Genomic DNA, 12,414 nt, shown 5'->3' on the forward strand with positions numbered 1-12,414 from the left:
TTCAGTAACAGTAATTATGATAGATTTTCAGATAAAAGGGACAGTGATCGGAACGGGCGTTATATGGGTAATTTTGAGAATGACAGACGTAACAGACACGACAATAGATACCAGCCCTATGACAATAACAGACGTTCTAACAGAAATTACACAGACAATAGCGGTAATTCGTACCGGAATGATCAATCATACGGAAACAGTAATCGGTATCATCAGGACAGAAATCATTCATACAGTAATAGAAATTCTTACTACAGAAATAATCAGGGTAGTAGATACAACAATAATTTCAGAAATGACAGTCGAAATTACACAAGAAGTAGTTATGCAGACAGACAGGAAAACAGAAATTTTAATAACAGACACAACCAAGAATTTGTATCTAACAGACAGGAGGGACCTAATTGGCATCCTCCACGTGACAGAATTTCAGAGAGACAAGTGCAAATCGTAGAAATGGATCCGCGAAATGACGCGAATACTCAAAGACGTGACGCAAACAATCGACAATGACTTGCAGCTTCGGCTTATGGCAGCAATATAGACGGTTCAGAAAGTTATGACACTACGACTTTACATTACGTACGCCTGGAAGACATGAGAGACATTTTGTTAGATGAAAAGGAAAATAATGTAGACGCATTTTTACATCCTGTTATTGAAGTATGTGTGGGTAAGAATAAGTTCACTGCAGTTTTAGATTCTGGGAGCCCATTGAATGTCATTAGTGAATCAGTTTTTCGTATATGTGAAAGAACTATTGCCTGTCCTGTGTTACCTATTTCTAAAACTACAATTCGAGGAGCGATTTCTGGAAAAAGTGTGGAGGTCAAACAACAGACCAATTTAAATTTCATTTGTCAAGGATACGAATTTTCTGCTAATTTTATTATTGTTCCATTACTCAGTACCCAAATTATATTAGGTATGGAGTTTCTTAACGCACATAAGGCAATTTTGAACTTTAAAGAAGGAAGTGTGAATTTGACTGTTGCCGGAATGCCGAAATGTTTGAAATTTTTCGAGTGTTTAACAAGATCTGAACCAGATGCAAAATGTTTAAGGTTTCTTACTTCTGATGTTTTCGTTGAGCATTATGACGACAATGTGTTTATTCATGATAATGACAACAGATACAGAGACGCGATGGATGATATAATTAATAGCGAAGAATTAATTAACGAAAAGGTTAAGAAAGCTGAAGTGCCAGATGACGTTGCAAGAGAAGAGCTGCACCACATTTTAACTTCACATGCTACAGTGTTTAGTCATCACACAGGAACTATACAAGGCTTACAATATTTATTTAAAGTAAAAGAACACACACCATTTCGCGGAAAAACGTACGCTATTCCTTTGGCTTACAGAGACAAGGTTAAGAATGAACTTCAGTACATGTTAGATCAGGGCATTATTGAGCCTGCAGTCAGTCCTTATACTAGCCCATTACACGTTGTTCTTAAAAAGGATGGATCAATTCGTCTGGTTCTGGATTCCAGACAGATAAACAATATCATTATTCCTGAAACTGACCGCCCACAAAATTTAGATGAACTTCTTCAACATTTCCATGGAATTAAAGTTTTGTCCACGATTGACATGCGCGCAAGTTTTTGGCAAATAGAACTCCACCCTGATTGTAGAAAATATACTGCCTTTTTAGCTTTTGGTAACTGTTACCAATTTCGGAAATTACCGTTTGGACTTACTGTATCTTCAGCAGCATTCATTCGTAGCTTAAATGAAATTTTACCTGTTTATCTTCGTGACAATATTACTTCTTATGTTGACGACATTCTTATTGCTAAACGTTCTTGGAGTGAGCACAACAAAATTTTGGACTCCTTATTACGTATCTTTGCAAAAGTTGGCATGATAGTGAACTTGGAAAAATCTGAATTTGGTCGTTCTCAGGTGAAATTTCTCGGTCACATTATTGCTACAGAAGGTATTCTGCCTGATCCAGAGAAATTAGACGCTATTCGTAATTATGCTGTTCCTAGCACAAAACGTGATGTTCGTAGTTTCCTTGGTGCCTGTAATTTTCTTAGACGCTTTGTTAAATTGGACGATTTGGCCACACCTCGTTTATGTGAACTATCTGGAAAGAAATCTAATTGGTGTTGGGATGAGGAAGCTCAGTCAGAATTTGAACAGCTTCGTGATGCTTTAGTTGCTGCTCCACTTCTTTCACATCCGGATTTATCTAAAGAATTTTGTTTGGCAACGGACTCATCATACAAGGGCCTAGGTGCACATTTATTTCAAGAGATAGAAGAAAACGGCGTTGTAGTACAGAAGACGATTGCATTTGGAAGTCGTGTTCTTTCTAAATCCGAAAAGAATTATTCGATTACGGAACTTGAAGCTTTGGCTGTTGTTTGGGCTTTCACAAAATTTCGCACATTTTTGTTTGGCAGACATACTAAGGTTTACACCGATCATCGAGCTCTGGAATTTCTTATGTCGGCAAAATTAACTCATGGCAGATTGTCACGATGGGCGTTGTACCTACAGGAATTTGACTTTAGTATTGTTTACATACAGGGTTCTTCAAATATTGTTGCCGATGCTTTATCACGTGCACCTATGGGTTTGAAACAAAGTGCTGAAGAGGACTGCAAAGAAAACAATTATTGTTTGATGTATATTCAAGGTGTTGCGTTTGAGAACTTTATTTCGTCTTCGCTCCAGGACATCGCTAAGGAGCAAAATAAGGATCCAATCTGGAAGGACATTAAGGAGAAGTGGAGGAGAAAGGAAAGCGTAGCGATTAGACAGCATTATTTAGTTCGCAATGACATTCTTTTTAAACGAAAATCGGTCGACAACTCCGTTTGGTTAGTTTGTATTCCTGATGAGTGGGTCAATAAATTGATTTGGTATACGCATCTCAGTTATGCACACTTTGGTCCCCGAAAATGCTTTCATAAATTACGAGAAAATTGTTACTTCAGTAATATGGAAAAACGTATTCGATCTGTTCTTGCCAAATGCAAATTATGTCAAATGGCTAAGCCTCCAACGATTTCTCACAGAGCACCGTTGTTTCCCATCATTCCAGCGAAATTAAAGGAGATGGCTGCAGTCGATTTGCTCGGTCCAGTGGTTCGTTCTACTAACGGTTTTGAGGACATTTTCGTAGCAGTGGAATTGACATCAAAATATGTGTGTTTTACACCTTTACGCAAAGCAACAGCTCGTTCAGTATCTAATGCTTTTATCAAACATTTTCTTAAAGAAGTCGGTCACGTTGACAAGGTTATATCAGATAATGGATCACAGTTTCGCTCTAAAATTTGGCTTCGTACTTTACACCGTCGTAAAATTAAACCAATTTTCATCTCACTTTTTCACCCTCAATCTAACGCTTCAGAGAGATGGATGAAGGAAATCAATAAATTGTGCCGTCTTTATTGTCATCAGAATCACAGAACTTGGGATCAGTACCTTCATATTTTTCAAAACATTCTGAATGAACTTCCTAATGACTCAACTTCTTTACCGCCTCTATTGATATTAAAAAATAAAGTACCAACAAATCGCATTTCTGAAATCGTTCCTTTTCCGCCTTCACGGAAACTACGGCATTCTGAAGTTGTCAACCTGGCTCTACAAAATATTGCATCTGCGGCTGCTAGAAGAGAGAAATCAGCGAAACGTCCTGGTCGTTTAAAAACTTTTTCAGTTGGTCAAAAGGTATTAATTAAGTCTCACCGTTTGTCTCATAAAGGAAAAGGCTTGTGTCGCAAATTTTTTCTGCTTTATAACGGTCCATACAGAATTCGCAAAATTATTCATGATAACACTCTTGAAGTAGAAACTCTTAAATCACGACGCTCTAAGGGAATACATCATATATCAAACGTTAAAATTTTTGTGGAATGACATACTTTTGAGGAACCAACAGCTAGATGTAAACATGCGGAGAGTACAAGGATACCGCGCTGTGTTTTGGCGGCGGCATATACTCAAAGCAACAGTCAAGTCTGCGCGCCGCACAAGGCAGTCGTTGACCGCGAACAATAGCTTCCTACGTCACGCGCCCACAGCTGATCGAGCGCTCAGTGCGAATGCACTGACAGCCGTAAACAAATACTCAGTCTAATTTCTCCGACTAAATTCAGTATAAAGCTATAGTGACTTGATGAATTCTGTTATTAACATTCAGTATTTTGCAGGATACGGTTGTATAAAGTATTTAAGAACTTCAGGTAAATTCTGTGCGTGTCCGACGTTAAGACGACCTGCTATCGAGAAATTTTCAGGAAGAATGTAATTTCGAAGAAGAAACTAATTAACTAAAAAAGGGTAACTATTAATTGAGTTCATTTTACAGGTAACCTATTTCCACTTAGGTACGTACTTTAGACGTAATTTGCTGCTCGCGATTACGTGATTCATACTTTGTGCTAATTTCATGTTCTATGAATTTACTTGTGAAGCGGCGTGCTTGCGTACATTTACTGATTTTGACAATTATTGATTAATGAACAGGGTTGTTATTTGTATATATTATGCATCGCTTGGCTGCACTGCTTTTTCACTGATGTCATATTTTTTTAATTATGTGCCTGCTGTGCTTATTTATTTAAATTATAATTGTCAACTGATTAATGGTGCTGACTGTGATTATGTATGTAAGTTATACTTTGTGATTTATCTGCTTGCGCCTTCATGTTTACTTATTAAGATGACATATGAACATTTATTTGCTTAGGATGATATGATGCTAATGACTTGTTTATTACGTAAGATATATGTTTACTGCTATGCGTATGGATTACATATTTACACATTTCTGTTTTGTTGCCATAACTGCTCTTTAATTTGGTGTAAAGAAATGCTGATATACTGTGTATAAACATAGAGTTTAGGTCACACTATTGGATTAATTATAGATTGTTCACTTGGCAGAGCCTCGTTGTAGGATTTGAGCTGCATCCACTTGTTGACATTGTGTTCTCTACTGGTATATTTACTCGCTATTGCAAGTTTTGCTTACGCTCAGTGCCTTACATTTTAAGATAAGAAAATTAACTGCTATAATTCGACGAACGACATTAGTACAAGAAAGTCATAGAAGTCACATGAGCTGAGGTTTTATGGAAGCTGTATAAATTTATGCTAATAGGAAGGAGGCTAACGACATGACATACCAATACTAGGTTTAGACCATTGACAGTATCACACTGCATTTTCGTGAGCAATTGAAATAGGAAGTGACACTTGACACAAGAAATACTCCACATGTTTGCTTCTGTCTGCCATAATTTTTGAAGTGGTGTACACACTGTGAAACATTATGATTATTCACACTCCGTAATCGTACTTAATTACTGAGAGTTATTCGAACTAAGTCTGTTAGAGGTCAGGTATGCATTCCTTTTATTTAATGATGGACAAGGAACCAAAATGTATCTTATAATTTATAATGAGTAGAAAATTTGGGTCAGATGGATTACACAGAGGTTGTGTGTGGACACTGTGTCTTCGGATTGTATGGGATGCTGAATTGAAGTTGCATTAGGATTTTATCTGTACTTGTTCGAGGAGACTGACTAGAGGAAAGAGTTGTTATGGAAGTGAAATGATATTGGTGCTGAGGTTTATATTTATCGACGTATTATTATAGGTATTGAGAGTATATGAAGTTGATGATTATTGGAGTTTTTGTGGACAAGAGGTAAGGTAAATGATATTGATGATAAGAGTTATATGTATCGACGTAGTGAAGAAGTATTAGTGACGTATTGAGATTAAGTTGATGATTATTGGAGTTTTGGTGTATAAGAGGTAAAGTAAGTGAGGAGCATATTTTTTGTTGTTGGTCTTATGGAACAAGGAGGATGAAGATAGCAGACTAGAACATTAAAATAGAAGGAAGATAGTCTATACACACACTTTGTTAAATCACTAAGCAGTATATACTTTTTTTTGAGAGAGGAAGTAATTGCATATCTTGGCTCACTGACAGTTGTTCGGCAACAGTACATTTTAATCTGGCTTGGCAAACAGTGGTCTTGACATGATGACTATGACGTTGACTTAACTATTATTGACTGTTATACATTGCTGCCACTACTACTTGATACACATGATGAACATCAGATTTTGACAGAATTACATTTACACAGTTAACTCCATTCAATTACACAGTAGTACTTAATGTGGATGAAAGATGAATGAGTGTGTTTTGTGTGTTTTCCTTTCCTAATCCTACCCACCTATCTCGTAAATATTATTTTATTTGTTTATAGTGGCTTGCACTGACACCCATAAATATTATAGGTTTACTGGTATTTGTGTATTGTAATAGTTAATAGGATAATTATCTGATATCATTTGTGTGTTTGTTATGATTTGTATCTTACTGTAAAAGCATTTGTATGTGCATTCAAACTATTGTTCATGCCTGAACTGTCTGATTAGTGAAGATAAATATTCTGAACTGTTACCTGCACTTTTCAACATGATGTGTGACATTAGGACATGTTTAATTTCTGCTCATAAACTCTGATGAACAGTGTGATCAGTGTTAGTGAATTTTGTGGAACTGCTTCTGCTGAGAAATGTGACTTTTTGGTGTCTGCACCTGCACTCAACATTGCTGGGTGCAACTGATGAACTGTTTCTACTGAAATAATGTCACTTGTTGCTGTTTGCACCTGCTCAACATTGCTGGGTGCAACTGATGAACTGTTTTTACTGAAATGATGTCACTTGTTGGTGTCTGCACCTGCTCAACATTGCTGGGTGCAACTGATGAACTGTTTCTACTGAAATGAAGTCACTTGTTGCTGTCTGCACCTGCTCAACATTGCTGGGTGCAACTGATGGACTGCTCCTACTGAAATGATGTCACTTGTTGGTGTCTGCACCTGCTCAACATTGCTGGGTGCAACTGATGAACTGTTTCTACTGAAATGAAGTCACTTGTTGCTGTCTGCACCTGCTCAACATTGCTGGGTGCAACTGATGGACTGCTCCTACTGAAATGATGTCACTTGTTGGTGTCTGCACCTGCTCAACATTGCTGGGTGCCTCTGATGGACTGCTTCTACTGAAATAATGTCACTTGTTGCTGTATGCACCTGCTCAACATTGCTGGGTGCAACTGATGGACTGCTTCTACTGAAATGATGTCACTTGTTGGTGTCTGCACCTGCTCAACATTGCTGGGTGCAACTGATGGACTGCTTCTACTGAAATGGTGTCACTTGTTGCTGTCTGCACCTACTCAACATTCCTGGGTGCAACTGATGAACTGTTCCTACTGAAATGATGGTCACTTGTTGGTGTTTGCACCTGCTCAACATTGCTGGGTGCAATTGATGAACTGTTTTTGCTGAAATGGTGTCACTTGTTGGTGTTTGCACCTGCTCAACATTGCTGGGTGCAACTGATGAACTGTTTTTACTGAAATGAAGTCACTGGTTGCTGTCGGCACCAACTCAACATTGCTGGGTGTCATTGATGGACTGCTTCTACTGAAATAATGTCACTTCTTGCTGTCTGCACCTGCTCAACGTTGCTGGGCGCAACTGATGGACTGTTTTTACTGAAATTGTGTCACTTGTTGGTGTCTGCACCTGCTCTCAACATTGCTGGGTGCAACTGATGGACTGCTCCTACTGAAATGATGTCACTTGTTGCTGTCTGCACCAACTCAACATTGCTGGGTGCCACTGATGAACTGCTTCTACTGAACTAATGTGACTTGTTGCTGGGTGTACCTGCTAAATTTTACTGGGTGCAACTGATGAACTGCTTCTACTGAAAAGATGTCACCTGTTAGTGTCTTTTTTTGTTTTGTTTGTATAAACTAATCATTGAAAGCATTTTATGTGAACATTTGTATAAACTGATTTTTTGTATATTGTGTAAACTATTATGTAAAGTCACATGTATGAAAAGAAGTTGTATTGCTTACTGTATTCCATACATTAGGTTAGTAAAAGGTCAGTGCAAAGCCAAAATTTTAACTAATTATGTGATATTTAGGTATTAATATTATCTTTTATTTTTGTCTGTATTTTTCTGGACGAATTTGGTGGTATTTTCACCACCAATGCTGGCAAAAATACCATCAAATTCTGGCCTGTGGAGGAGGGGCATATGAAAGGTGGCTACACTGTGCCACTGCGCCAGAGAGTGCGCCAAAGAGTACTATTAAGCCGCCTCCACAGTGCGTGTTAAGAGATCGTGGAAGTCAGTGCTTGTTGTGACATCGGAGAGGGCAGTGCCTGTTGAGAGCTCGTGGAGCTCAGTGTTTGTCGAGAGCTCGTGGCAGTGTGTGTGTGTGGGCAGAGCTCGTGGTTGTCGTGAAGTTGGAGTAAGATGTTGTAGTAAAGAGTGTTGTTCCATGTCTTATGCAGTTATTTGATGGGAGAGATAGCAGATGTTATTGTAATGAGTGCATTTCGTCAATATATATGAAGGTAAAACTTACAATGTTCTTTTATTAGTTGTGTATCTGAAATAATGTGTCACTACAGGTTCAGTCAACAAAGCATCTGGCTTGTGTTCTTGGATTAGAGTGTAATTGTGATTTTCTTGCGTAATTATAGTTTTTCTAAATTTCTTTTGTCATGTCAGTATAGTAGGTATTTAAAAATTCTTGTCTTGTTGGAAAAGAACCGTGCCAGATGTGGGCGTTGAGTCACACTCCCACATACAGAACAGTTACTCTTGTGCTCATTGGTTTTGTAGGTTTTATAGTTGCTGGGGACTTAATTAATTAACTGTGTTTACGGAAATTTTCTTACATTGTTTGTTGCAGTCAGATAGCGTAATAGTACTAGTCAGGGCCAACCGATTACGAGACTTGCGTAATCAGACATACTAAAACAAAAAATATTTTCAATCAATCTTATATTTAATCAAGCCCCCATGCATAGTATATACCCATACTATTAGTATTGTTATTTCAGCTTAAAAAAAGTGACAAGTTCCACATCCACGAGGATCTCCTCAATACGGATCTATGGAACGAAAAACTAATCTAATCTAATCTGATCTAGCAGCTCTCAAAGACAACAGAGTGTCGATAGCCCACCTCACACACCATCGTGAAAGCTCCATCCGAGTCACTGCTACCTGTTCGCTGGGATGCCGCCAACGGTCCCCTGGCTAACGCTATAGGGCATTGCCTGCCTGTTCAGCACGCAACAGTTAGAAGCAACAGGTCTTTTAACACTACAGATCACCATGACCAAACACTCACATTTATGCTACTTACAAGATAGTGTGCAAGAACTGATGAGTGAGGGCAGGGGAGGGGGGCGTATTAGTACTTTATATGTCGGGGAAAAAACTTCAGGGACGTTGTCTATTGTCGTCCACCGCCAGTGATACCTTAAAATTTTTATGGGGGTTGATTCGTTTAGATACGTATTACAGTTTATAATGATGAGATCAGCTGTTCCCATATGACTCCACGAACAGATATCGTTGTGTTAACTGCTTAATCTATTCAGATACACTTGATATGGACCACATGCCGTTAAGTAATGTACCGCACTCTGGCTTGGTAACAGCTGAATCGACAAGCAAAGAAGAGAAGTAACGCATTTGGCATTCCGAAGTATAGACGCTCACTGATTTTCTCCACAACCAGTTATGTGTCTTGCCACTTGTTTGCAGGCTCTAGATAAGACTGTTCGGTTTACAGGGTGACTCGGGCGGCCCGCTGTTCGTCGACGACGTGCTGGTGGGGCTGACGTCGTTCTCGTACGGCTGCGCCCGGCGCAACTTCCCTGCCGTCTTCACGCGTGTCGCCTCCTATGTTGACTGGATAATGCAGCACATACAGTGAGAAAAGTGCAGCACTGGGTGACGCAGCACTTTGCGTGAAAGCATTCTGTGGGCCTCTTCACCCAACCTTCCCGCTTTCTCACTGAATTTACAAGTCTCTGTTGATGTAATCGTTTATACTGTGCATCCTTTTTCCTGCTACAATAAAACTCGAAATTTCCTGCATGTAGAGATGAATTTATTAAAACAACTAAAAAAGTAGGCAGAGGACTTTGTAGTAAGGAAGCTACAGTCTGCATAAACATATCGGGCAGAACATTATGACCACCGACCTCCTATCGATATAAACCAGTCCAGGCTGGTTCTCCAAATTTCCTCAGTAGCGATTCACGAAAAGAACGCCTCCTTTCATCCAGAAACTCCCACCCGAGTTCCTGAAGCATTTCCGTAACACTCGCGTGATCATCAAACCTACCAGTAACAAATCTAGCTTCTATGTCCTGATAGGGATCCCAAACACTCGAGCAGTACTCAAGAATAGGTCGTATTAGTGTTTTATAAGCGGTCTCCTTTACAGATGAACCACATCTTCCCAAAATTCTAACAATGAACCGAAGACGACTATCCGCCTTCCCCACAACTGCCATTACATGCTTGTCCCACTTCATATCGCTCTGCAATGTTACGCCCAAATATTTAATCGACGTGACTGTGTCAAGCGCTACACTACTAATGGAGTAGTCAAACATTACGGGATTCTTTTTCCTATTCATCTGCATTGATTTACATTTATCTATATTCAGTGTTAGCTGCTTTTCTTTACACCAATCACAAATCCTGTCCAAGTCATCTTGTATCCTCCTACAGTCACTCAACGACGATACCTTCCCGTACACCACAGCATCATCAGCAAACAGCCGCACATTGCTATCCACCCTATCCAAAAGATCATATATGTAGATAGAAAACAACAGCGGACCTACCACACTTCCCTGGGGCACTCCAGATGATACCCTCACCTTCGATGAACACTCACAATCGAGGACAACGTACTGGGTTCTATTACTTAAAAAGTCTTCGAGCCACCCACATATTTGGGAACCAATCCCATACGCTTGTACCTTAGTTAGCAGTCTGCAGTGGGGCACCGAGTCAAACGCTTTGTGGAAGTCAAGGAATATGGCATCCGTCAGATAACCTTCATCCATGGTTCGCAAGATATCATATGAAAAAAAGACGAGTTGCGTTTCGCAGGAGCGATGCTTTCTAAAGCCGTGCTGATGCATGGACAGCAACTTCTCTGTCTCATGAAAATTAATTATATTCGTACTGAGAATATGTTCGAGAACCCTGCAACAAACCGATGTTAAGGATATTGGTCTGTAATTTTGAGGATCCGTCCTTCTACCCTTCTTATATACAGGCGTCACCTGCGCTTTTTTTCCAGTCGCTCGAGACTTTACATTGGGCAAGACATTCGCGATAAATGCAAGCTAAGTAAGGAACCAATGCAGTAGAGTACTCTCTGTACCTGGTGAGCTAACGGGTACCCAAACCGACCATATATCATCATCTATGGGATTGGTTCATTGGTTCACGGGGGTCGCATCGGATGATGTTGTGGAAGCTGAATCCTTGTCGACATAGACGGAGAATCAAAGCCTGCACACTTAAAGTGGGCGCCAACGCACTGCCAGCGTGCGTACTGGGCCGCTACTTGCGCCCTCGCTTTTCCCGCGTCACGATTGCAAAAACCGTGACCCTTCTTGGCACCTGCGCTTTTCTAGCCAGTCAGCAAATATACAGGGTGTTACAAAAAGGTACGGCCAAAGTTTCAGGAAACATTCCTCACACACACAAATAAAGAAAAGATGTTATATGGACATGTTTCTGAAAACGCTTACTTTCCATGTTAGAGCTCATTTTATTACTTCTCTTCAAATCACATTAATCATGGAATGGAAACACACAGCAACAGAACGTACCAGCGTGACTTCAAACACTTTGATACAGGAAATGTTCAAAATGTCCGCCGTTAGCGAGGATACATGCATCCACCCTCCGTCGCATGGAATCCCTGATGCGCTGATGCAGCCCTGGAGAATGGCGTATTGTATCACAGCCGTCCACAATACGAGCACGAAGAGTCTCTACATTTGGTACCGGGGTTGCGTAGACAAGAGCTTTCAAATGCCCCCATAAATGAAAGTCAAGAGGGTTGAGGTCAGGAGAGCGTGGAGCCCATGGAATTGGTCCGCCTCTACCAATCCATCGGTCACCAAATCTGTTGTTGAGAAGCGTACGAACACTTCGACTGAAATGTGCAAGTGCTCCATCGTGCATGAACCACATGTTGTGTCGTACTTGTAAAGGCACATGTTCTAGCAGCACAGGTAGAGTATCCCGTATGAAATCATGATAACGTGCTCCATTGAGCGTAGGTGGAAGAACATGGGGCCCAATCAAGACATCACCAACAATGCCTTCCCAAACGTTCACAGAAAATCTGTGTTGATGACGTGATTGCACAATTGCGTGCGGATCCTCGTCAACCCACACATGTTGATTGTGAAAATTTACAATTTGATCACGTTGGAATGAAGCCTCATCCGTAAAGAGAACATTTGCACTGAAATGAGGATTGACACATTGTTGGAT

General features: G+C 40.0%; 1 protein-coding gene across 1 annotated transcript in view; it reads left to right on the forward strand.

Annotated features, from left to right (window-relative positions):
- The window catches only part of LOC124606418 (mite allergen Der f 3-like), an 80,384-nt gene extending 70,567 nt beyond the window's left edge, over positions 1-9,817 (forward strand). Inside the window, exon 4 of the mRNA XM_047138399.1 lies at positions 9,674-9,817. Within this exon, the coding sequence (XP_046994355.1) occupies positions 9,674-9,817 (144 nt within the window). The remainder of the gene's footprint in view (positions 1-9,673) is intronic.
- Positions 9,818-12,414: the final 2,597 nt, after the last annotated feature.

This window comes from Schistocerca americana, chromosome 3 (genome assembly GCF_021461395.2).
Source record: "Schistocerca americana isolate TAMUIC-IGC-003095 chromosome 3, iqSchAmer2.1, whole genome shotgun sequence".
Taxonomy (NCBI): Eukaryota; Metazoa; Arthropoda; class Insecta; order Orthoptera; family Acrididae; genus Schistocerca; species Schistocerca americana.